The sequence below is a fragment of the Capra hircus genome, chromosome 6 (assembly GCF_001704415.2).
Source record: "Capra hircus breed San Clemente chromosome 6, ASM170441v1, whole genome shotgun sequence".
Taxonomy (NCBI): domain Eukaryota; kingdom Metazoa; phylum Chordata; class Mammalia; order Artiodactyla; family Bovidae; genus Capra; species Capra hircus.
Genome location: NC_030813.1, coordinates 6,986,259 through 7,013,908, shown reverse-complemented (window position 1 = coordinate 7,013,908; position 27,650 = coordinate 6,986,259). Strand labels below are relative to the sequence as shown.

The following is a 27,650-nucleotide window of genomic DNA, read 5'->3' as shown; positions in this document are numbered from 1 at the left end:
GGCATTTACCTGGAAGCTGTTGTATTTGTAGAGCGTCCCCCCCGTGAGCTGAGGCACGAGCCCCAGGGAGGCCACGTCCACGTACTGACTGGGGAAGAGGAAGAGGGTCACGCAGCAGCCGTGAGCCACGCAGTCTTTGGCCAGAGAGTCGTAGACGTTGGTCTGAGGCTGGAAAAGTATCTGAAGAAAAGGGGGCACAGAGGCGGAATGAAACCCACGGAACGTTTCTGTTGTTAGTTTCTACTGCGTTCTCCAGGCTGAGGAAGCAAGCCGTGGTGTTCCCCAGGGCAGCGGCTGTGCGTCCGGCACCCCGTGTGCCAGGCGTGTGCCACGCGATGTGCACGCATGTGCGTGGTGTCATCTGACCCCTGATGACTCCAGGGACGCTGACGCCGCTGCCCTCCCTGCACAGGCCGAGACGAGGCGACCTGTCTGCGGTCGCGTGGCCCTGGCTGGACGCCCGCCTCACGGCTCACCCTGCCCGGACTGGGTCCCAGGGCAACACCTCAGAGGGTTTGAGCAAAGCGTATTCTGAGCCCCGGGCCCCTCAGGACTGCCGCCCAGGGGGCTGTCCATCACTTTCACCCTCTACCTGACCTTTCTGCATTTTCCCCCATTTCTCCCATCCCCGTAACAGTCTTACCAACCAGTGTCTTACATGGGTTATACATGAAAAAGCTTGAGATTTTATCTTAATGTAGGTCAGATATCACTTTCCCTAGGAACATATAGTTTCCTCAATTATTTACAATTCACAATCTTCCTTACAATGTACAGTACCCTGGATTTATACATGTAACTTTGCCCCCTTTCCTACACAAATCACACATGGCCTCTCTCTCTATTCCCTTGTAAGAACTGACATGACATTTCAAAGGGAAGCTGTTTACAAATACCTTTTCTTTGTCTGTATTAATCATTTTTTTGTCATCTCTGTTTTTGAGTTTCCCTGGGGCTTCTGCAGTTGGCAAAGAGGAATGGAAGATGAACAGCTTCCCAGGACAGTCTGCTGCCTTTAAAAAAAGAAAGAAAGAAAAAAGACTTCAGTGGGAAAGTTTTATTGTAAGGGACTCAGAAAAATAAAAGTCCTTTCTATGAGCCGAGCACTGTATACATCTCATTAATCCTCACAATAACCTTGTGCCTTATATAGACTGGGAAACGGGCTCAGGGAGGCTGAGAGATCTGCTTCAAGTCAAACAACCTGTAAATGAAAGAGACTATAAATATGTACATATTGGCTGCACTGCGAGGCTTGCAGAATCCCCAGCCAGGACAGAACCCAGGCCCCAAGCAGTGACAGCGCAGAGTACCAACCCCTGGACCACCGGGAATCCCCAGAGAGCCAATACTTAAATGTAGGTCTCTGTACCATGACATTTTAAACACCTGTTAAAATGATGTGTCCAAGTAAAAATACTTTCTCCTTTATCCAACACAAGTCTTTCAGAACCAGGTGAATCCCAAAAGTAGAAGTAAATAATACGATTCCCAGGATCCTGACAGAATAGGAGCGCTTCTTTGAAACCGCCAGTAAACACAGATGACACCTGCAGTGGTGGCCGAGGAGGAATGCGCAAGAACGCAGTGGTGCTGCGGCAACAAGAGGCGCAGGAACCAGCTTTCAGGCAAGAGGACAGAGGCAAAACTGTGGGGTCACGGTGACCCTGCCGACCTGCAGTCTTTGCGAAGTAACAGAGCCCAAGTGGGCGCCATGAACATCGACTCAGCATTAAGATTAAAATCTTATTTAAGGAGCTGAGAAGTAGCCTATGAGCAAAGCTTACTGAAAGTAAGTAACGTGGGTTACTGCCCCCCTGCAGTCCTGCCTCTCTCCAAGTCGCCTGGGCACATCGCTGCCTCGAAACGAAGACAACCATTCTGATCACAGAGGTGGCTCTTCTCCCTGTGATGCCTGAAGGCTTTCCATTACAGGAGAAAGTCCACGTCCCTTTATCTGGGCAGGAAGGCCAGGAAACAGTGGGATGTGTTGCACCAACATTTGCTGTGTGCAGCTCTGCCCCAGACCTTTGCACACATTTCTTATTTCATGCTGACAACCTGGGGAAGAAGGCAATATGGGCTGCATGTTAAGGTCAGGAGAACTGAGGCCCTTCCGGTCTGGCCCAGGTCACACAGCACGGAAAAACAGTTTCAAGGCCCTTTGGAGCCGAGTCTGAATCTGTTTTCCAGTCTAATCTTCTTGCCCTGACCATTCCCTGCACTGGAAGTTCTAACCCTTCCTGCTTTCCTGGAGTACACCATACACTTTACACACCTCTTTATCTTTGCACTGTTCCCTCTGGCTGGAATACATCTCTCCCTTTCTGTGACCTGGAGCGGTGTGTGCAAAGATGGGGTTCAGTGGCACACGCTGGTGTGCCCGGGTCAGCTGCAAAACTTGTTGGGAAGTTATTGTTAATAATAAGGTATGTGGGTTTGTGACTAACTTCCTCAAAAAGCAAATGAAGAGAACTCAAGGTTAGCCCGGTCCTAACGTGTCTCACCACGTGACCTTCTGATGTGCTTTGTGGACTGGGTCTCAGGGGGAGGGTCCCCGCTGACACCCTGGGGAGGGGAGGTAACCCAAGCCCCGTCTCATCTTTGCTGTGTGACTCAGCATGAGCAGCAGTTTTATCGTTGCCCGAGACTTCTACTGATAGTTACTGACAGACACAACATTAATGAGGAGGAGGGAAGCTTCCTTCTTCTTGTGAAGGTGAAGAGCATGGACAGTGGTCCTCCTTGTGCAGACACACAGCACAGGAGACGCACACTCTCAGCACTTTGGCCAAGAGACACACGTTACTTCCAGTAACCGAGTCCTAGTAACATTTCCAGTGATACTGATAACAACACATTAAAGGTTTTGAAATTCCGTGACTAAATTTTTTTCATTTTTATCACTCTTACGAAAGTATTTTTTGTCTTAATTCAAGTAGCAAAAAAGGTATAAAACCTTTCTTAAAAGTCTATCTTCTCCCTGACTTTTCTTGCCTTACCTGCCCAATTTCCCTAAGGAATTTATTGTCAAAAATTCTTCTATCCATCTAGATCTTTGCTACTCATGGAAGGATTGTAATTTTATACCACGGGAGTTAAGATCATGGGTATAGTTCCTATCTGCATGGGTTTAGAATCCCAGCCATTCTATTAGCTTAATGACACTGGGCAAAATATTTAACTTCTCTATGCCTCAATCGGGCTTCCCTTGTGGCTCAGCTATTAAAGAATCCACCTGCAGTGCAGGAGACCTGGGTTCGATCCCTGGGTTCGGAAGATCCCTGGAGAAGGGAAAGGTTACCCACTTCACTATTCTGGCCTGGAGAGTTCCATGGACTGTATAGACCATGGGGTTGCAAAGAGCTGGACACGACTGAGCGACTTTCTCTTTCACTTTCATGCCTCAATTATCTAATTATATGACATAGGAATCATCATAACTATTATACAAAAATATTGAGAGAATTCAATGATCCAGGACATGGTGTTAATCATAATTACACATAAATGATTGCCTAGTTAGTATTATCCATTGAGTAAAACTCTGACGGAAAAAAGATAAAGTATAATATTAGAGAAAAAAATTAAGAAGCCATATTTATCTTTTTTCTTTATATATATAATGGCTATTAATTTCAGACTTAATAATTTCATTAATCACATCCTTTAAAAAATGTTTGATCAGTTCAGTTGCTCAGTCGTGTCTGACTTTTTGCGACCCCATGGACTGTAGCACGCTAGGCCTCCCTGTCCATCACCAACTCCCGAGTTTACTCAAACTCACATCCATTGAGTCGGTGATGCCATCCAGCCATCTCATCCTCTGTCATCCCGTTCTCCTCCTGCCCCCAATCCCTCCCAGCATCAGTCTTTTCCAATGAGTCAACTCTTCACATGAGGTGGCCAAAGTACTGGAGTTTCAGCTTTACCATCAGTCCTTCCAAAGAACACCCAGGGTTGATCTCCTTCAGGATGGACTGGTTGGATCTCCTTGCAGTCCAAGGGACTCTCAAGAGTCTTCTCCAACACCACACTTCAAAAGCGTCAACTATTCAGCACTCAGCTTTCTTTATAGTCCAACTCTCACATCCATACACAACTACTGGAAAAAGCATAGCCTTGACTAGACGGACCTTTGTTGGCAAGGTAATGTCTCTGCTTTTGAATATGCTATCTAGGTTGGTCATAACTTTCCTTCCAAGGAGTAAGTGTCTTTTAATTTTATGGTTGCAGTCACCATCTGAAGTGATTTTGGAGCCCCCTCAAAATAAAGTCTGACACTGTTTCCACTGTTTCCCCATCTATTTCCCATGAAGTGATGGGACTAGATGCCATGATCTTCGTTTTCTGAATGTTGAGCTTTAAGCCAACTTTTTTACTCTCCTCTTTCACTTTCATCAAGAGGTTTTTTAGTTCCTCTTCACTTTCTGCCATAAGGGTGGTGCGTATCTGAGGTTATTGATATTTCTCCTGGCAATCTTGATTCCAGCTTATGCTTCTTCCAGCACAAAAATCTTTGATAGGTAGCAATAAAAGAAAGAGCTCCTATGGCTTCATACACCTTATGTCCCTACAAAATGTTATGTTTCTACCAGAATCTGGTTGTGCCCACATGAGGGTATCATACAGGATTAGACGAGTGACATGTCTTTCTCGTTTCGATGGAGAAAGGAGGAGGGCTGACCTGGAGAACCCACTGTTCAAAACTCAGCTCCAGCGTCCTTTCTTCCGAGAGAGGTGTTCTCATCGCCCTCTGCAGAGCTGCTTGCCTCTACCTCTCTGCCCCCACTCTGCTTTGTAGATGAGGCTTTTCTAGAATTCATGACACCTTATGTGTTCTGCTGTCTTCCAGAATCTCTGGTCCACGCAGAAGGCAGGCCTGCGGCTCTCCTCCCGTGTGTTTCCCTAGCCACAGCGCCCTCCCTGCGCCCGCCTCAGGTCCGGTCCCTCACCCTACAGGTGCCCCATGAATTCCTGTGGAGGGAAGGTGGCGACACAGCATCTTGAAACCAAGCTGCAGCGTTTATGAAGATGACTGAGAGATGAACTCCCCGCATCTAACGATGTATTTGAAGCATAACTGCTAAAGGCCTTTTCCCTCCAACTTTTTGGCAAACTCTGTTCATCTCGTTTTATGGGAAAGTGAGAGCTAACTCAGAAAACTGTTCCGAGGCCAACGTGAAAGACAATGCCAGCAATTCACATACAGTTGGGTTATGAGAGTCAGATTTTAAAATAGGTGCAGATTTTGAAAGACTATATATATGAAAAGAAAAAAACACTGACAGTGCAAGGGGCTGTCGACACGGAAGCGTGTACAACACAAAACAGAACTGAAGGCTTCAGCTGGAGAGTGTGTGTGAGAGCGTTCCAACAAGCCCCTTTTTATCTTTGTGACAGATCTGCGCGTGTTTTATGTCCATTTTTGTCTTCCGTCTTTGCTTCAAAAAGTTTATCACAACTAATCACATACAGCTTTGACTTGGCATCTGTCTGATAGGAGGTAAAGCTAGAATTCCAGCGGGGGAGTCTGGTTCTGCAGCATCTCCACTCGGACACAAATACCAAACGGTGCACTCTGCTGTCCTTTCAGCTTCTCCTCCTATCCAGGGGGATGAGACTCCGGGCTCTGGCCTCCTGGGCAGAATACACTGAGCTGTTCACTGACCTGCCACAGACCTGGACCCAACAGAGGTCCTCTTTGCTCTCCTGCCCCACACCCGTTTTTGGGGAATATTATCAATAAGCATCATGTCTTGCATTACAGAGTTACATCTCTTCTACACACTGTAAGCAACTTAGAAACAGGGACAGGAGTCCTAACACTGTCTCCTAACACACAGGCATTTAGTCGATCTCTGCTGACTGAAAGAACAAGTGAATGAATGATGTGGTCTCTCCAGCATTTAGATGCCACCCTGCAGATTCTCAAAGCTGTTAGCCTTCAGCCTGATGATGACTTCAGGCAGGAATTTTAGTCCCCTTATATATGTATACAAATTTAAGTCTGACTTTTAGCCACACAGGCCCTGAAAGATGATGAGATAATATGACTGTCAGAGGCAGCTGAACTATCACACACATCAGACATTTACACACTTTTACACAAACACACAACACATTTATCCTATTTTTTCTTCATCCAAACCTGATAAAGTTGCTTGAGGCAGAAAGTGCAACCCACAGACAAGCTCCAACTGCACTACAGTAGTTTCTGCTCTGATACAACAAATTATAATCACCTGGAATCTTCCTAGGAGACGCAGAAGAAACAGTTTCCATTAATTTGTTACTTATAGCAATAATCTACTTGTAAAAATACTTTTGAGGAAACAGACAATTAAAGGCACATAATAATAGAATTACTAAGGCAAATGTAGAAATCAGTAGAAAGGTCAGGGAAACTAGACCGTCCATCCTAAGCAGTAGTAGTATTTTTTATTGTAGTTAAGGCTAACACTATGAATTAGAATGCTTATCACAACTGACTCTAGGAAACCAGCTAGTGAATCTTTTCTACACGTTAAGGATTGAATAATGTCTCCACTCTACACAAGAAAGACGCTTTCTTCGTTGTGTTCTTTCTTAATTTAACCGATAGTTTAAAGCATAGAAGAGCTTCCCTGGTGTCTCAGTGGTAAAGAATCTGCCTGTTGATATAGGAGACACGGGTTCGATTCCTGGTCCGGGAATATCTTCACATGCTGCTGGGCAACTAAACCTGCGTTCCGCGGCCACTGAGCCTGCGCCCTGGAGCCCACGTGCCACAGTTAGCGAAACCTGGGGTCGCCAACAAGGGAAGCGACTACAACGAGAGGCCTGCACACTGCAATGAGGGTCGGCCCTGCTCACTGCGCCTAGGGCAACAAAGACCTAGCACAGCTGAACACATAAATTAAAAATAAATAAAAGCACAGAATGAGACATTAAATCATAGTTCAATGAAAAGCATTCTTAGTCCAAGTGTAATGTGAAGTTGGAAGGATCAGTATGCAATTTCCTGGGGAGCTAACTTAATGTGAGGCTATTCTGAGAGGCTGCAGAATGAGTAGCAATTCTTGATGCTGGTGGTTCCTAAATACAGATAATCAGCAAACTGTGGAGCTGATGAATCAGGATCTCTGGAAGTGGGGCCAAAAAGCTGTAGTTTTGAAAAGTACTTGCCCTCTAAACACGTGACTGCACTGACATGAGGTGGGGCGTGGCTGCCTCCCGGGCCTTCTGCAGCCGCGGAGTCCGTTTCAGGGCTGCGGCTGGGGGACAACCTGCCAGCAGGCACGAGGCAGTAACCGCCACCGACAGCATGTCCAACTCTGTCGTTTTGTAAAGGCAGTTCCTCATCTTCATAGGAAGACAGCTCTTTACCTTCTCCAAAAGGAGCTCATTCCACTTTGTAAGAACAGTGTACTTATTAACTCTGACTTCCGATTAGTTATATTTAGATGTTCGTTTCTTCTCTTTAAACGTCAGAGGAAAGGCATATGTTACTCTAACATTAAAACTGCAAGTATAATATAAAAATAAAAAGGAGATCAGCTGAAATGAACTGGCCCCTGCTCAAGGACAGGCAGCTGAGAACACTGACAGTGCGGTCAGCGTGGTGCTGAGTGACCTCCAAGAACACCCTGCTCGTTAAGAACACAGTGCTTTTCCGTCATGTATCATACACCACACTCTGGACACGTGGAAAGCACGCACACAAATTGCTCCCTACATTTCTTCTTTCTAGGATGCTTAGCAGCCTCTAGACCACCTGTGGACTGCCGATGTGGAACCCACTGTGACAAGACAGTATCGCTCCCTTCTAGAAATGATATATGGGGTTGAGCTGGGATTCTGTATGCATATTTTAATGAAGCCTAGATTTTCTTTTATGGATGAAACTTCCTGTGTGTGTGCATGCCTGTCTTTTTAAAAAATTCATTTACTAGCAACTAAAGAAGAGGCACTCTGCTGTCTTAACTAACGATTTACTGGCTTGCGATTCTCCACTCATCTTTCCTCTCAGGCACATGCATGTGAATATACTGTTGCTCCCAGGACGAACTCTTTAGGGTAGAAAGACCTGTAGGGTCATGTATACCTTATCACACATCAGGAAATGTACATATGAATTTCTAGACACCTTTTCGGAGGACAGAATAGCAACAACTGCAGAACTTTCAAACTGAAAGAGCTGGAATAAAATAGGAATTCCCAAAGTCTTTCTGTAGCCCAAACAATGATCCCATGCTGGCTTCCACGGGATGAAACTTAACATCTCCAAATTGCTTTCAGATGTAAAATTTATCTTTAACTTTATATTAAATTAACATGTATTGAGGCTTTTTGAGGGACACCTGCAGTCTTTAATCTCATCAGTAAATACTCTGAAGATCAAAAAACCCAGGCAAGCATCTATACTGGAACCAGACTAAAACGTCTGGACACAAAACTTATGTGGAAGTAGTTCATAAACTTAATTCTGTAGGGTTGTTGTTGCTGTTTGTTATTATTGCTAGCCATTTTATCTTAAAAATTAATTTAAGTGTAAGTTTACTAATAAGAATAAAAAAACCGATTTCAGGAACCAGCTGTCTAGGCCAAAGGTGACTCCTGTGCTAAGCAATAATGATCAAGAGTGAAGCACTTTCCAACCACTCTGCCTTCCTGAAATCACTGCCTTATTACCACGACAATGACCAGGGTCACTTGGGCCCAGCTTCCCAGCCAGAGTCATGCCAACCCCACACCCGCTGGCGTTCGGGAAGGCCCAGCAGCAATTGCTTCTGTCACTGACTGTTGCGACTTTGCCCCTGCATGTTTGAAAACCCCCAGGAAGGAGAGAAATGGGGGTTCTTCTCTTCATATCTGGTAGTTCAGATGTTGTTGCAATAATTTAAAAATAGATCACATAAAGTTCATGTGAAAGCCAAAGGGAGGAGCTAAACTGGAAACCTGACAGAATCAGCTGCTCAGATGCTAACAGCGCTGGAATGTAAACGCTGGGGGTGAGCTGCGGTCCGGCCATTTCCGCCTGAGATTTGCAGGCAAGTGGGGAACAGCCTCCAGCAAGCTGCATGTTTTAATGCAGGCTGTATTTTGTTCATGGATGAACCTTCCCATGTGCGTGTCACTTTTAAAGTTTATTTACTACCAACCAAAAGTGGCTTCTGCTCACCTTTAGGGCTTCCATGCCAGCCTGGATGACAGGGGCAAAGACAGTCTCATTTTCATTAGAGTCTGCAAACATCTCTGGAATCTGATCCAATAAACTATAAGAAATGAACACGCAAGAGGCTTTAAATACTTTGCATATTTATAAAAACATCGAGAAGTAACTCACGAACACATCAAAGCTAAACACATGAGGCGTTTATTTTACACCTGCGGGTGAATCTCACAGGTCCCTCCCTCAGGGAACGATATCCTGGCATGGTCTGGCACCAAAATTCCATGATCTGGTTGGAAAATTTACCAAAATCATGCTCTTTATCACTGCCACTTTCTATTCACCACATTTCTGATCTCTTAGACTCTGAATTATCGAACAGTGGCTACATCATCAGTGAAGATGCTCATCCAAGCACAGGAAATAACTCCTGGGCCGCCTTTCCAGCAAAGAGCAGGGATGGACAGGGCTGAGCGTGAGTCCTAAAACATTCCTCATTTTAGAGACCAGTCTATACTGAGAGGAGACAGACCGAACACAGAGTTTTATAATCCATGTGTTAAAACCCCCTTGTTAATGACAAAACAAAACCTATGTGATTGAATCAAGACATGAACGAACAGACAAGTGATCTGGGTCTAAATTATAAAGCCCTTGGTACTTGCTTGTGAATCACAGATTGAGATTCTTGATAGTTGACAAGGAAACCATCCAACAGAGGGACAAAGACCTCGCTGACGTCTGTCACCACCATCATCTGAGGCTGGGCCAAATTACTCTTTACGTTGAAGAAATGCAAAACTTTGTTATATGTGATAAAACCAACTCGAATTGCAGAAGTTTCTTCTTGATCTTCCCTGTGAGAGGGGGGAGAAAAAAAAGCTTGAGGCTCTTTCATAAATTTATGAGAGAGAGGTTTCTATGAGAAATTCAGTAAGGAATTCGAATTAAATTCAGTAAGGAATTCCATAAAATATATGGAAGATATATTTAAAGTTTTGTTATCATTTACCAGATGTAGATAATACTGAGTCACAGTGGTGGGGTGGGAGATATTTCAAAACTAAGTAAGTTGATAAAGAAAAAAAGTTCTCAAACATCTAGGTTAAAAAAATATTATGAATTTGTTTGTATTTTTCTAACATATTTATTCTCAAGCCATAGCAATTACAAAGTATTCCACCCCCACCACCATAAACAAGCTAGGCTTATTACATTCTTTATAAACAAAGCTCTCAGAAGTCACCAGAAGGTCAGAGTAACAGATGGCATATCTGAATAAAAACACACGTTCAGATGACAAACGGGACAGCTATTTTATCAAGCAAGGACCTGCTCCTCCCCTGTGACTTGTCTTACCCATTCTCAAGACTCAACAGGAGAAGGGCTAGATTTTGAAAGTTATATACCATATAATGGAGAAGGAAATGGTGATTGGCTCCACTATTCCTGCCTGGAGAATCCCACGGACAGAGATGACTGGCGGGCTACAGTCCATAGAGTCACAAGAGTCAGACACGACTTGGCGACTAACCCACCATGCCATATGAACAAACATACAGAGCAAACACATGAAACAGCCACATGTACGGACTGACGATGAAATCACTAGGGAACCGTTTGCGATACTCACAACCAGACAGTTAAAAGCAATACAGACTACACAATTGCAACAGAGAGTTTAAAATTTTTGCAGAATTCTGGGACAAGGCTCTACTCTTCCTGAAAGGAGTATACAGGTATGAATCTTCTCACTCAAGTCTGTCCTGAGTAAATTCAGAGTTGAGCGGTCTGGACTCCAGTTATTTTCTTTCTCCCTCCCCCTCCTGCTTCCTCACCCCTTTCTAAAATAACACACCTGGACACCACTGATGCTCTTACTGCTAATCAGCAGTGGACATAACACGGTGCTCAGGGACGGTATGAGAGCTATAGAACATGGATGCCACTTTCTCTGACCCTTAGATTTCAGTATAACTTACTCTGCTCAGGGAGCAGCTTTTTCGGAAAAGAACAGCTTGGTTTCTAAACTTTGCACACGGCCTGAAGACTTCCCTGGTGGCTCAGACGGTAAAGCATCTGTCTACAACGCAGGAAGACCTGGGTTCAATCCCTGGGTCGGGAAGCTCCCCTGGAGGAGGAAATGGCACCCCACTGCAGTACTACTGCCTGGAAAATCCCATGGATGGAGGAGCCTAGTAGGCTACAGTCCATGGGGGCTCAAAGAGTTGGATACGACTGAGCGACTTCACTTCACTTCACTAAAGAGTTACTTGAGAACAAGAGAAAGGGAAACGGAATGATGTGAAGTTCCAGCAGCTGGTCCCACCATCGACATTCCAGTTTCCGTGATGTTTCAGCAGAGTATAGGCTGACTCTTGACTTTAAATCCTCTTCTATTTTTCTGTTTACTTTGCTGACAGCAGTTGCTCTTCACTGTGGCCTTGATAAATGAGGGGGCAGTTTAAATAGATCCTTATAATCTCTTCCAGAAGCACTTGGTAAATGTTTGTATTCTGGACTCTGGCAACATTTTTAGAAATGGGAATCCTTACCTTTTGTAAGGATTACTACACATACGCAGACTCTCTTACACACACACATCCCCTCCACACCCTAAACCGTATGACCTCAGGCAACCATGACTATACCATACGGCGTCCATGTTCCCCTCTTCTTTCCTTTTTTGTTAGACTCTTATTCCTCAAGGCCAAGCACAAGCCCTCCTTCTGTGAAACTTCCCTTGATGCCACCAACCAGACCTTATTTCCTTTTCCTAACTTCCTGTAACTCCTTCTCAGCTGGCTCTCGGTGGATAGTGTCTTTCAGTTAACATTTCCCGAATCCTCGACTATAAACCAATAAAGGTCAGGGCTCAAGGCTTATGCTCTCTGCTCTGAGGGTCTAGCACAATGTGGGGGATTAGAGGTCTCGTTGAGGATGATTATCATGACGGTGAAACACGTGCTTGGGATGGCAGGTTAGAGCCCAGACTGATAAACTGATTGTATCTTTTCCCAGCTCCAGGTGAGTGATGTTGCGTTGGTAGCTTAAAATCCGCCTCCTGGAAGTATTCACACTACAGGAATGAGCAAACAATGCAAACAAAGGCTTTGCTTATTTCAGAGCACTTTTCCAGCACACCATTGGTTAAGCTCCTGTTTCCCAGTGAACCTCCTATTACACAAGAGAAAAATGTCCAGCAAATCATGCAGGCCATTTATTCTCCTTTAATAGTTGACTTGGAGTCAGCCGAGGCAAAAGACACAAAATTATAGAGAAGAATCTGGATTGCTACTCCCCGTTGGGATTTGGACATTTTTAGTGATGGGAAAAGAGTATCCTGGGATTCATAGGGTTCACTTAAATTCTAATGAACATTTTTTATAAATATCTAATCAGGACATCTCTCATTATTACAAAATAGTAGGAGTAGTGTTTTCACTGGACCAGTTGTTCTTAAATTTGAGAAACAAAGAACTATGCTAAAATTTTGTTCTTCAACAGGATAGCTGCCTTGATAAACCATATCCAGAAGAAAATGGAATCTGTCTCTCCTTCCTATTAATTCTATACAAATTCTGTAAAGTTACAGACAGGATATCATAAAGAACAACGCGGTTTGTCCCCTTTTTCAATGACCCTTTCCCTCAACACTCGCCCCTATTATAATGGGATGAATCTGACAGAGCAACACCGAAGATATCAAGTAACCTGAAGAACTAGAATATTCCAAAATCAAGCATTGTGAACATATTAGCTACACCAGCATTAAACACAAACAACTCAGAAAGAAAGCCAAGAGTTTGGCGTGAATACCAAGTAAAACACTTCAAATCTTTTCTGTCCTTTTCGAGAAAAAGTCAGACAGAGAAGTCTGTCACCCTGGCCATACCGAAGATGCAAATTCGAAGTTCAATAGTAAGGAACGGGCTTTCCCTTCTCAAAAGACTAGCCGAGAGATGAACACACCTTAGACACTCGTGGCAGTGGTGGGTCAGTTGCTAAGTCATGTCCGACTCTTGCGACTCCTTGGACTGCAGCCGCCAGGCTCCTCCGTGCATAGGATTCCCCAGGCAAGAACAACTGGGGTGGGTTGCCACTCCCTTCTCCAGGGGATCTTCCTGACCCAGGGATCGAACCCATGTCTCCTGCGTTGCAGGCAGATTCTTTACCACTGAGCTACCAGGGAAGACCTGACTTAGACATTAACCAAGACTTATACTGTGCTTTAAAAATGCTCTTTGGCACATTACCTGCTTTAATTCAAAGAATGAAACCAAACTGATGGCAATCACACCATCAAAAATATAGTTATCCACACGCACACACACATACAGCCCAAAACAGATTTCACGGAAGAAAACAGAAAATAGATTTGTTTTAACCTAAAAGATGTGCTCAGTCGTGTCTGACTCTTTGCAACCCCATGGACTGTAGCCCTCCAGACTCCTCTGTCCATGGAATTCTCCAGGCAAGAATACTGGAGTGGGGTACTATTTCCTTCTCTAGGGGATCTTCCTGACCCAGGGATCAAACCCACATCTCTTGCATTTCCTGCACCGGAATGGTCGCTCAGTCGTGTCTGACTCTGTGTGACCCAATGGATTACACAGTCCATGGAATTCTCCAGACTAGAATACTGGAGTGGATAGCCATTCCCGTCTCCCGGGGATCTTCCCAACCCAGACACTGAACCCAGGTCTTCCACACTGAAGGTGGATTCTTTACCAGCTGAGCCACCAGGGAAGCTCATTTTAAAAGATAAAGAGAAGGTATTTTGGCTTGAATAAGAACTTTTATGAGAAATATTTGAGAAGTGGCAGGGAATAGCCAGCAGTATATTTTTACTTTTCTCTTATCTTTTGCCAAAGTCACATGTCTGTTCCAATGGTATATAAAAGTTATGATGACACCTAATAGTGTAATTTTATAACTTACATCAATAGGTTATAAGCTGCATATCACCAGTGTGCTGAAAAGGCACCCGGGGCTGGTGAAGTGACTAGACATGTGAATAGTCATGTGAGAAAGTAATTTGAAGCAGTTTGAGAGAAGGGGAGAGAGAGAGACTATTTCCAGAAATCAGAGTAGCTTTCACACTCCTCAAGTGTGAAATTCAGATGTAGTATATTAAAGCGGCCCTGTGAGAGGTCTGTGATCAAAGACGTCATTTTCGGCAGAAAGTCCATCCTTGTGAAGTGTCCCCGAGAATGAGGTAACAGAAACTATAGTCACAACTGTTGGCAGGCAGCAAGGCCTTTTTTTGCCCCATCTTCATCTTGCTCCAGCTCATTCTTCACTGCAAGATTCAGTCTGAAATCACCTCCGTGTTTTTTTAAACATTCCCACTGCTTTTCCAAACCATCTCCTTGAGAATATGATGACTTCAGCTTCACAGATACAAACAAAACGACTCCTGGGAGGTCCAGCACCAGCGCTCACTCGGCTGAGCCTCACTCACGGGCACCACAGCCCCAGCCGCACGTGGAGCAGAGAGGAGGGGCGCCCGAGCACTCACGCAGCCGTGGGGGCTGTGGACAGCCCAGCCCGCAGAGCACCCTTCCAGGACGAGGCTGCTGATGTTCAGGGTGTGGGGAGGGGCGGAAGAGATCAAGACTGGCACACACACTAGGTTTCAGACGGTCTTCCACAGCCTCTTTTCTTCCTTAAGCATGCCTTCCATCGCATAAACAAAGGCTTTCTCCCTGCTCCAAGTCTCCTGCCTAGATGCTAGGTCCAACCCTAAACAAGCTAGTTTGCGTAGGATAAAACATAGTCATGTTTGCTAACACACTTTCCATCTTTCCTTTTATGCACTCCCCCTGCAATGACAAGACAAGTCACAGGTCATAGAGGCAGGAAGGCTGCCGAGGGGCCCGACAGGGAACCAGATGGACAGAAGGAAATTTGGCCACAGAGCCGCACTGGTTGCCATGAGGTCAGTTTTCCTGCGTCCCTTAGAAATACCTACCGCACCAGCAACTACCTGTTTCCACTGGAAAATCAGTGTTTTTGAAAAGGGAAAATGGACTGCCAAGGTTCCCGCCACACTGCTGGGATCTTCCTTACAACTTAGAATGGACTTCTATTAGCGTTTGCTTAATTATTCATTTGTTTGTTTTGGCTCCACCAGGTCTTAGAGACAGCACGCGGGATCTTCGCTCTTTCTTGGGACACGTAAGGGCCTTTTTGTTTTTCAGTTGTGGCATGCAAACTCTTAGTTGCGACACGTAGTTCCCTAACCAGGGGCTGACCCCGAGCCCCCTGCATTGGGACACAGAGTCTTAGTCACTGAGCCAGCAGGGAAGTCCCTAGAATGTGTTTTGAATGTTGCTTACTGTGGCGTTATTTCTTATCAGTTTTCTTTTTCTTGGTACAAAAGAGCACTCTGACTCTTTAAGGATTATTTGATGCTGTTTAAACAATTATCTAATGTCCCCAGTAGCAAAAAATCTCAATGGGCCATTCAGCACTTGTTTTCTGGCCAATAAATTAATTCGGCAATATTGTGTAAGTTACAAAAAGAATGGAAGTTCCCTTACTTTGGAAGTTTCTCCAGCACGGTTTTCAGCTCTTCACATATGAGCTTCACAAGTCCATTCTTGATGTTACTATATGACACATCAATCATGAAGATGAAGGCTGGTGGGTTGGGAGGCTTATTCTTCTACATGAAAGCAAGCAAATCACACACATATAAAGTTCATGCGTTTCATAATCAAATTAAAGCCCCTAGGAACTCTAGAAGGTCATCAGACCTTTCCTTTAATATTTTATGATATAACATCTGTGGAATCAAATCACTTTCTGGAACAGTCTCTGCCACTATAAAAAAGATAAAGCCTGTTTATTTTCCAGGCTGCAACCTGAGTCCCACTACTGAAGTAGACAGGATTATGACAGCTAGCAGAGAAGGTTCACTTTTGCAGGGCTCAGAAGACATTATGACCCCAACTGCCCAAAGGTGGGTACAGTCTTGTGGGGGCCTTGCTTATAACCCTCTGCCTTAGGGGAAGAAATGTGTCTAGAACCCTGGCAAACTGTGCCGTCAACAGTACAAAACTATAATTAGTGTTTGTTTTTAAAACTGAAGTTAAACTTCATAAACTTGATTGATATCATCATGTTCAACTCTTCCCTTATAGGTTCTTTAAAGATATGAAATTAGATACAAAAATATAATTGTATACTGAAAAATTTATACTATATTATCAAATACTTACCTGTTCCTTACATACTTATGGTAAAAAAAAAAAGGTGAATACTGGGTCTTTTTTCTATCTGCTTGAAATAATCACTGTAACATAAAGCAGCTGCTAAATACGTTTTGTAGCTTTTGGTTCCTTTACTGGCTGGTGTTCAAACAGCTCTTAGCAAGGGATTTGTCAGTTGGATTGTACAAAATATTTAGGAAATAGAACCACAGGCAAACATCTTTTGTGACACTAGAGAATAAAGAATTAAGGCTAATTAAATCTTAACTTTAGGATAAATGAAAAATGTTCTAAATTATATTTTAATTGCTACAGTTATAAAATTAGGTGATAATATCTCCCAATTATCTTACTAATTCATCCTATACCCAACTGTAGGGTTAGATGTAACATTTCTCTTATAAAAGTTGTTTGTTAAAAAAAAAAAAAGAAAAAAAATTGTAGGACTTGAAAACTACCAACCTGATTACTTCATAGTTTTGCCACATCCAGAATCAGACCAACAAAGAAATATAAGAATTCTACTGGACTTCCCTGTTTGTAGAGTGGTTAAGAATCTGCCTTGCAGTGCAGATGAGACCAGTTCAACCCCTGGTGGAGGAAGATCCCACATGCCTCAGGGCGACTACGGCTGTGCGCCGCCGCCGCCACTGCTGAGCCCAGGCTCCGCAGGAGAAGCCCGCTCACCGCAACCAGAGAAAGCCTGACGCCGCAACAAAGGCCCAGCTCGGCCCCTAATAAAACAAGTCAGAAAAAGAAAACAACTACTGCTGTCTACACGAGCAATCTTTATTGCCAACCTCTCGATTTCCACATAATCTAATTCCTGACATGCTTATGCCAATTTACACAGAATTAAAACAACAGTCATTCCCACTGATCGAACCAAAACCTGAGACCACGCCAAACACGCCCTACCGCTTTCACCCTCTCTCCGAAGTTCAGCATCCCCAGTTCCCCACTGAATGTCCTCCATTACCTCCAGTCTACACATTTCTACGTCATGCATCCCTCTCACCTGTTTTCTGCATCTTCTTCATCTTCGTCACCTTGTGTGTTAGACACTTCAGTCACGTCTGATTCTTTGCGACCCCATGGACTGTGGTCCACCAGGCTCCTCCGTCCACGGGATTCTCCAGACAAGAGTATTAGAGTGGGCTGCCGTACCCTTCCTCAGGGGATCTTCCCAACCCAGGGATCAAACCCAGTCTCCCGCACTGCAGGCAGATTCTTTACCATCTGAGCCATCTACACAAAACTAACACATCATTCCCTTAAGGAACATTGCCTTCCAACAGCTCTATCAACAACATCACTACACATCAACCCAAAGGCTTGGAAACGTGAAATTAGATGTGACGCTTCCTTTTGTTTTCATCAAGTTCCGTTGATTTATTCTTTCAAAATGCTTCTTTCACATGTCTTACCCCATCCGCCTCTTAGCCCCTGGGAAGCATCTCATCTCGGGCCTTAACACCTGTACTGGCCCCATCACTGGCTGCCTTCACCCAGCACTCCACCCAGGCACCCCAGCGGGCTTTGTCCAGCCTAGCCTTGCAATGGATGAACTCTATACGCTGGTTTACCGCATCATCTCACTAAAACTGCTCTCTTGAAGCTCACAGACCTCCTGGCTGCAAACTACAGCGATCTGAAATAAAACCCAGCTCTCCTCCTCAATCTCCGTCTCTGCAGCTTTCAGCCTGGCAGGCCACTTTCCCTTTTTCAGCTGCCCAGGCACAAGGTGTCATTTCCCCTCCCACTCGTCTGATCTCCTCCTCTGTTTCTCACTTTCTTACGTCTTCCCAAGACACCTTCCTCGCTCTCGCTACCACATGCTCCAGCACAGAATCTCATTTGCTCATTTTTAAGCGGCACCTCTCTATCGGCGACTCCTCAGGTTCCCTCTGCAGGGCCTGTTTCCTGAGCTCCCAGCCAGCATTCTGGTCAGCTACAGCACAGCACGCCTCCCCGGCAAGGCCCCACCAGCGCCTTACGCTCGGAAGTGTAGACAACACTTCTCCCACTGCCGCTAGTCTTCCACAAGGAACTTACAGAGAGCAAGATCCTCTCCAACAATCCGGGCTTTACATCCCTCTCTCTCTCTGGAACCGTCCACCTCCCTTACCAGCCACACGGAGTTAACTGTGAAGCCTCTGCGGCTCCTTCTCGTTCCAGTAACCAAATGTGGACCCTCATTTTCTTTCCTTTTAAAATGATTTTCAATAGCGGTAAAACACAGAAAACAATCTACCGTCCTAACCATTTGCGCTTCCTTGGGGGCTCCGTGGTATAGAATCTGCCCACTAGTGCAGCAGGCACTGGAGACTTGGGTTTGATCCCTGGGTGGGGAAGACCCCCTGGAGCAGGAAATGGCACCCCACTCCAGTATTCTTGCCTGGAAAACTCCACGGACAGAGGAGCCTGGCAGAGCACAGTCGATGGACACAGCCTAGCGACTAAACAAGAACAGCCGCCATTGTTAAGTGTGAATTCTGTGCTATCACGCGCACTCACATTGTTGGGCAACAGTCACCACTATCCGTCTCTAGCACGCGAAACGGAAACTTCATACGCGTTAACAATCGCTCACCACCCCCGCCCCAGTCCCTGTGAACTGCTGTTCTACATTCCTAATTTCTGTCTCTATGAGCTGAACCACTCTAGGTAACGCATATAAGTAAAATCCTACAGTATTCGTCATTTATGCGACTGGCTTCTCTAAGCATAATGTCCTAAACACGCATCCACGTTGCAGCACGTGTCAGAATTCCCTTCGTTTCTCAGGCTCGCTAATACTGCATGGTATGTACACACCGCGTTTCATTCATCCATTCATCCATCTACGGATACCTGGGGTGCTTCCACCTTTTGGCTATTGTGACTAATGCTGTTATGAACACAGATGTACAGATCTCTCTCTCTGAGACTCTCTTTTCAATTATTTTGGGAATATACCCAGAAGCGGAATTGCTGGACCATTTGGCAATTCAATTAAAAAATTTTTTTTTCCTGAGGAATTGCTAAATGACCCTCATTTTCTCTTGCATGTTAACTGGTTAACTACTACATTCACCAAACTCCCTCCTCTCAGGACATGTACTGCTGTCAGAATACAGTGCCCAAGGCACAACAAAGACCCCAGTGCTGCTCCTCTGAGGACAGGCAGCCTACCGAGCCTCCAGTTGGGCACCGAGCCATGTCAGAAGGGTGCTCAGTGCTGCGTGACACTTGAATGAAGGCGTAGATGGGTGGGTGGGTTAACAGCAACAGTTCCCTCTCAGCCTTTGACTGTCCTCATGGCCTACTGAATTAAGAAAATTCTTCAATGGCCTGGCATTTGAAACTCTCCATAATACTCATTCAGCAAACACATACAGAGGCCTAAGAGATCAAAGCTATGCCAAGCCTAGCGGAACATAAAAGGATGGTCTGGTCTCAAAACAACTTCCCAGCTTTACTTCCTATCATGCCCCCAAACACATTCCTCCAATTAAAGTGTTTGCCATTTTCAAAACATTTTCTATCCAGAAGTCACAACCTAGTGGGCCTGGGCCAAGAAAAATATTTCCTTGGCGGGAAAAAATATTTTGTTTGGCACAGTGTTTTTTAAAAATATTTGAATGTGACTGTGTTTTGGGGGAAAGAGGAATATACTCTCTAATTATTCTAGTCCCTCTACCAGGGCCCCACTGTTCATCTACAAAGCCCACCTCACCCCCAAAAGTGCTAACTCGCTTCAGTCGCATGTACTCTGTGCGACCCTATGGACTGTGGCCTGCCAGGTTCCTCTGTCCATGGGACTCTCCCAGCAAGAGTGCTGGAGTGGGTTGCCCAAAGGACCTGGAGTGAGCTGCACATACCCCTGAGAAGCTGCTTCTGCTCACCACTTAGTTTCCCCTTCCGTTTTCACATGTCCATCCTCTGCTCAAATGGCACTCACTTTCTAAAGCCCTTCTTCAATCCTCTCCAAATCAGAAATGACTGCTCATCTGTTTTCTCATGGGACTCCGATTATTCTACTCTCGTAGCATTTCCACTTGGATTTATAATTATGTATTTTTCTTATCAGGTCTCTATGCATGGTAAGAACTGAGATCAGGTTCATATCCTTGCTAGTTTTGGAATTACAACCAATAAGCCTTGGACATACTAAGTATAAAACAAATGTCAAAGTGAACCAAAATTAAATGGAGAAACTACATAAAAAAAAAAAAAAGACTAGTTTGGAATGAAAGTTTACCTTCCAGGTATACTATATGCATAGATAGATACATTCCATAAACTTCGAGGTAAAAAACTTCCAGTTATGAGACAGAGCTGGGTCTTTTTTTCTAGGAAAACTATACGGTGATTTTGCAAATACATGCCAACGTATCACAGCACACAGATAGGGAACAGGAGTTGTGCGGTCACACAGACGTGGTTTCCGGTCTGGCCCCATCATTTTCTATATGTATGGCCTGAGGTTGGCACTTGAGGTCTCTAAGCCTCAGTTTCCCCACATCATGGTGGTAACTAACCACATGAGTTGGCACAGAGCATCACTCACAATGAATGCTCATGAGTGTTGATTTTATTATCTAAAGTTGGCATTAAGATAAACTCAAATGAATAGTAAAAATGTGATTTTGTAATTCTCCTTTACATTTGTATCGTGTTAAAAAATACACATACAAATTACAGATTTTTTTTAAAAAGTGGACCATTTTTTTAACATCTTTATTAACTTTGTTACAATATTGCTTCTTTTTTTTCTGTTTTGGTTTTGGGCTGTGAGGCATGTAGAATCTTTAGCCCCCTTACCAGGAACTGACCCACACCTCCTGCATTGGAAGGTAAAGTCTGAACCACTGAACCGCCAGGGAAGTCACATACAAATTAAATACGCTCATACAAATTTGGATAATTTCATCATCCAAATCCCTAAGGCAATTCATTATTATGCTTCATTTACATTTTAAGTTATAATTAAATTTTAAGATATTAAGAGTATCTTTTTATTATGAACCTTATTTGGAATAAAAAAAGGAACATTAAACTTATTTTTAAAAACCCTTCAAAATGTACAGTTTTTATTTGGTTCCTTGCCCGCTGTGTGAGATTTCCCATCAATGAGATGTCTGGAGCATTTCCACATAGCAGAGTTTGAAGATACTGAGACTTTTGTTCCCAGAAATAGATTTGACTCCCTGCCTAGGTTTCTACTAAAAAAGCAGAAAATCAAGATAATATAGCCTTTTTGGCAGAGAACTGGAAACTCGGAGCATAGTTAGATTTATACTCCAGCTGCAAAGACCAGTGAATAAATTTTCTGTCACTAGGTTACAATAGCTCTATTATATTTAATTAGAACTTCAAATGTTTCTGTTCTGCCTAATCCTTTTCCTTCAGTCAGTAACAGTTAAAGGACAAATAAGCTGTCCAAAAGCAACTGGTACTTTAGGACACCTTTTTCGTGTGAAATAAATCATTTGTACCAAAAAATGTTTTCACGTTTCCCCTAAATATGTTTCAATGTTACACTTGAAACTAATAGAGCCTGAACTCTTCTTTGATAACTAGGTCTATGTCATGTGTGAAAAACTCATATAACACACTAAAATAAATGAAAAAGGCATATTAACCAGAAAACATTTTTAAATTCACTCAGTTGGAAAAGCTTCTAATTAGGAACAATGTTCTTTGCAATTTTTACTCAACACAAGTGGGCTGGCCCCCTAGCGAACATCTAGGGAAGACGTCTGTGGGTCAGAGGCTGTTTCCTGAGGACTGGGCCCTCGGGAGCACTCGTTTTTGGAAGGGGAAGTAAGTCAGAATGACTGTTTCTTCAAGTCTACGCATAGTACTTCAGATGCAAGCTGAAACTTGAAGTGACATCCAAGAAGACGTTTTCAAACCACGAAAGAATTTTAGAGACCTGCGAGATGCCCATAATGATGTCACTATCACTAGGAGGTTGGAGAAGGGCAACAGCTGATCCTGGGAGTAGGGACACACTTGCAAATTCATTTCCTCGTCCACTGACTCACGTGCCCACCCGTCCGCACACAATGATCAGTTGCCTACCCTGTGGAAGGAACTGTGGTAGCTGCCGTAAGGACAGCTAGGACAGGGCCTACCTGGTGGCCCAGTGGTTAAGAATCCACCTGCCAGGGCAGGGAACCCGGGCTCAATCCCTGGTCTGGGAAGATCCCACATGCTACAAAGCAACTAAACCCGGGTGCCGCAACTACTGAAGCTCACGGCTCTGTGAGCTGGGCTCTGCAACAGAGGCTGGGCTCACAGAGGCTGGGCTCACAGAGGCTGGGCTCTGCAACAGAGGCTGGGCTCACAGAGGCTGGGCTCTGCAACAGAGAAGCCAGCATAGGGAGGCGCCCTCACATCCCATCTGGGGAGTGGCGCCCACTGGCTGCAACTAGAGAACGCCCTGGGAGCAACAACGACTCAGCGCAGCCAGAAATCAAGCAATCAGATTCAAAAAAGCTAATATATTAAAAAAAAAAAAACATAGCGAGGACAAGATTCTTGTTCCCAGTGATATCAGAATCTAGGAAGAGGGAAAACATAGGAAGATTTAAATTCTATGGGGATAACTGCTAAAACAGATACACGGACCAAATTATGTGGAAGACAAATCAGTACATTTAGTAAATAACAACCACGATGAAGTCAGAGAAAGTCAGGCGAAGTCAGAGAGACACTCACATAAAATAAAATTTCAGCCAGAGATTAGAGAATAAGTAGGAATTTGGTGGGTGGGATATGCAGAGCTGTAACAAGAGGATGAAAACGCAGTCAAAGTCAAAAGAACACCTTAGATACAAGCATGGAGTTGAGCAGAGGCGTGATCCTTTCAGGGTATGGGAGCCAGAGTTTTGTACAGTTGAAGATGCAGCTGAGGTGGGAGCTAATGGTCTTATAAGGAAACAAACTTTTAAATTTAATTTTTTAGATTGAGGCAGTAGGAGGAGTCTCACAGTTACATTTTAAAGCAAGGAAGCCAGAGGACAGGATCCCGGGCTGCTGAAATAATCTAAGGGCGATTCTGAGAGCCTAACGTACAGTGGTGCCAGCGGGAGTGGAGAAGAGAGCCAGAGAAACACGCCAATAGCCTTGCCGACCATACTGGCTGACCTTCAGCCTGAGAAGGGAGATTCTTTGGGGATGACTGACAAAACAAATAGGGCAGAGGTGCTGCAGGGAACTGCTGCATTAAGAACTAGCATATTCTCTCTTAAAGGGACATAAAAATGAAATCATTATTTTTTTCTTCCTGTCATTGCAGCGGATGGTCTGGCTGTTTAATCACATTAACAGCCTAGACGGCTTGATCTGTGTCTTAGGGATTTCTACTTCCCCATGGCACCACTCAAATGCTTTGGTTGTGAATTAAGAGTCAGTTCATTAAACATGAAAGTTATTCACTTGTATCTGATATCCATATATAAACACTGTTAGTCCTGGGAGTACTTACCCTGCAGTAATCCAAAGTAGCAACATATTCATACGATCCTAGAGATAACTCTGGCTTCTCATAGTGGTCCAGTCTTCTCCCGATGTGGTCCAGATGTTGGAAATAGAATGGTGGAACTAATAAAAACAAAATAGGAAAGGGAATCTTTTGTTTTTACAACACAGACAATTTAGTAAGTTCTCAAAGTTTATTATGGGAGGAAAGGAGTTAGTATGAGGGGAAAAAAGCATTTTAAAGCTGGAATGTAGCATATTCTAAAAATCCACTAGTCCTTCTTTCCAGTCTTGGAAAGAATGAGGGTTTTCCAAAATATCTTCCTGACCCTTCTGCCAGTTACTGATGACAAAGAACATTAATGGTCTGGATCATTACAGAGAAGCAGCAGATAAAAGCACCGGAGTTTTTAAATCATCACAACCAAAAGTTAATTCTCCCTATTTAATTACCTTTTCTCAAAGGAATTCTAACTTTTCAAACTATTTAAATTTTCAATACCCCAGCAAATATACATTGGTTATTTGGACTATACTATTAGCTCTAATGTTTATTATCTTTTAATCAGAGATGTCTTCAGCCATGGGGAGTTTGCACGGTAATCTTTAATGTCTGGGCTTCAGAGTGGAGACGATTACTGTATTAGGGAAAGACTACACCATGAGATCTCAGCTCAGGAACTCTTAATTTGATTCAAATGTCTAAGAAGGTTAGTTCTGGCAAAGGCCTGGAAGTCATCCAATAGGACAGGAACACTTATGACTCACACACTGAACTCTTGGACAAATAAGGCCTGGTATCTCTGTGCAAACTCTACTGCCTTGAGAAGAACGGGGCTGACTATTAAGCCACTGACAACAGGGGTGCTTAGAATTACTAGCTGTGCTTTGGTTTTAAGCATTTCATAAAGAACAACATTTTCCTTTGTTAAACCGTGTAACTAATGACTTGTTTTAAAACCAATAACTCAGTATTGTTTATTTTTATTTATAAATTTAGCACAGGGGTTGGGCTTCCCTGGTGGCTCAGCTGGTAAGGAATCCGACTGCAATGTGGGAGACCTGGGTTCGATCCCTGGGTTGGGAAGATCCCTTGGAGAAGGGAAAGGCTAACCACTCCAGTATTCTGGCCTGGAGAACTCCATGGACTGTATAGTCCATGAGGTCACAAAGAGTCAGACACGACTGAGTGACTTTCACTATCACTAGCACATGGGTTACAAGAGGACTGTTTTCTTAGTTTGGACCTAAGAAAATAGTCACTAAGGCTTGCTTTTTTTTTTTCTATTTTCTTACTATATTGTGGCCATTTCTTTTTAAACAAGTTTTATAAGATTCACTTGTACATAGGGATCTCTGAACTTGGAATATTCACTGTTCTGAAAAGATTGTGGCAGTGGGAAGCTGATAGTCTCAGCTGAGCTAAGAAGGCTATGACGGCCTTAAACTGCTCTCCTGTTATGTTTAGCACGCTCAGTTACTTAGTCGTGTCCAACTCATCTGAAACCCCGTGGACTGCAGCCTGTCAGGTTCCTCTATCCATGGAATTTTCCAGGCAAGAATAGATGAGATGGATAATACTACACCAGCTGTTCCAGGATGTATGAGTGGTACTTTCTATACATTTTCTAGAATTTATTTTTATTCACACATCTACATGTAATTGGTGAAAAAAAAATTCCCCTTAAAATCAATTAGCTTTATATTTGTTAGCATTTAATATTACCTGCCATGTTTTATAAACCAGATTCAAGTCCCCCCATAAATTACACGCGGCCACGTGACACTTGTCTTCTGCGTTTTTGGCCTCAAGTTCTTCCGACTAAGAGAGGATCCCTGACGTTTTGAAGGAAAGCAGAGCGAACCCATTTGACAATGCCAGCAAGGTTCTAACAAGCCTTTGCCTTCTCTAAACCTAAATGAAGAATGCAGCTACCAGTGTATCTCTAAGGGGGTCTGGCTTTCTTGCAGGAACAAATATTGGAATCTAGTATTTTTGCTGACAAAGGTCCATATAGCCAAAGCTACGGTTTTTCCAGTAGTTATGTATGGATGTGAGAGTAGGACCATAAAGAAAGCTGAGTGCTAAAGAATTTATGCTTTTGAACTGTGGTGTTGAAGAAGACTCCTGAGAATCCCTTGGACAGCAAGCAGATGAAACCAGTCAGTCCTAAAGGAAATCAACCCTGAGTATTCATTGGAAGGACTGATGCTTAAGCTCTAATACTGTGGCCACCTAATGTGAAAAAGAGACTCACTGGAAAAGACCCTCATGCTGGGAAAGACTGAAGGCAATAGAAGGGGGTGACAGAGGATGAGATGGTTGGATGGCATCACTGACTCAGTGGACATAAGTCTGAGCAAACTCAAGGAGACAGTGAAGGACAGGGAAGCCTGGCGTGCTGCAGTCCATAGGATCGCAGAGTCAGACACAACTTAGCAAATGAACAACAATATGAACAACCCTATTAGCAAACGAACACAGCAGCTTCCTAGGAGTGGACACCTGAGGCACTCCCTTGGGTGTTTTTACTCTACCAGGAAGCGGCAGGGCCTTTTAAGGCTTCGCACGGACACTTTGGGCATGAAGCCAGAGAAAACAAAGATCCTAGATGCTCTTTGCGGATGGGTCCTGGATGGATCTCTGATCACCTTGTGAAGAAAGTTGAGGGCTTGAGTGAACACGCTGGGACTTGGTGGAGGCGTGGCAAAAATGCTCCAGGAAGGCCTTTGCCATCTCCTGACATCTTCCCCCAAAACGAAAGCACTTGGAAGCGTGTGCTCACAGGGTTCCTGAAATGCAGATCCCAGGGTTGTGTAGGATTTGGCTGCAGATTTCATGAAGCACGAGCAATGGAATAAGACCTTCCTTAGAAAGAGCAGCAAAGGCGGAGAACCAGCGGAGCCTGCTGGTACCAGTATACCCACTGTGTGCGGAACAGGGGCCACAGCCGCTGCAGGGCGAGAGAGCTCCCGGGGGCCCGTCCTCCAGACAAGGCTGGGAACCGAGATCCCACGCCACAGCACGGGGCTTTTAAAGGTCTTTTTGAGGAGGCCTCACTCTGTCAGTCTCCTGCACTGGGTGGGGGCTGGGAGAAGCCATGGGCTGTGTTTAGGGTGTGAGTGCACAAGGAGGCCAGCATTGCTCCCCCACCAGAGCACGCCCTCAGCCGAGAGGTCACGGACGTGATGACGCAGGCAGGAAACCACCGACGGAGCAGCCGGCTCTCAGACCCGCCGCGGGCACCACTCACCGTCATTCACGCAGCTGCAGAAGCCGCACTGGTACCTCCTCCCGCCTTCGATGAACTGCATGAACGGGCACATGTAGGCTTTGCACCTGTTGCATCTGACTGGTCCAGTCTCCCCGTGGTTTACCAGGTAGAGGGGCGTCTACAGGAAGCAAGCAGAAGCGAGAGACACGTGGGCACAGGGCTTCCAGGTTTCTTCAGAAGTCCTACCATTGTAGTCACTGAAATGTGAAAACTCCAGACTCATTAAGGAACTTAACTCAGTGTCCACGAGGGGAGTAAGGACGCCTCTCTTGAGATTGTGTGGAATTCAAGGCAATACCCACACAAAAATTACTTTGCATGTCTAGTGTATAAACATATTTGTACATTTATGTATATGTGTATTTACCAATGTGTGTGAAGACAGAAAGAGAAAAATAAAATACAGTGATGGTACCCTGAATATTCATTGGAAGAACTGATGATGAAGCTGAAGCTCCAATATTTTGACCACCTGATGCAAAGAGCCAACTCATTGGAAAAGACCCTGATGCTGGGAAAGACTGAAGGTAGGAG

General features: G+C 44.3%; 1 protein-coding gene across 2 annotated transcripts in view; it reads right to left on the bottom strand.

The window, feature by feature from the left end:
- SEC24D (SEC24 homolog D, COPII coat complex component) overlaps positions 1-27,650 on the bottom strand; it is a 115,940-nt gene that overhangs the window by 18,652 nt on the left and 69,638 nt on the right. For both annotated transcript variants that reach the window (XM_018049180.1, XM_018049181.1), the window contains exons 9-15: positions 27,096-27,234; positions 23,849-23,964; positions 15,700-15,824; positions 9,820-10,011; positions 9,164-9,257; positions 897-1,013; positions 10-180 (exon numbers count right to left, since the gene is read on the bottom strand). In XM_018049180.1, coding sequence (XP_017904669.1) covers positions 10-180; positions 897-1,013; positions 9,164-9,257; positions 9,820-10,011; positions 15,700-15,824; positions 23,849-23,964; positions 27,096-27,234 — 954 coding nt within the window. The remainder of the gene's footprint in view (positions 1-9; positions 181-896; positions 1,014-9,163; positions 9,258-9,819; positions 10,012-15,699; positions 15,825-23,848; positions 23,965-27,095; positions 27,235-27,650) is intronic.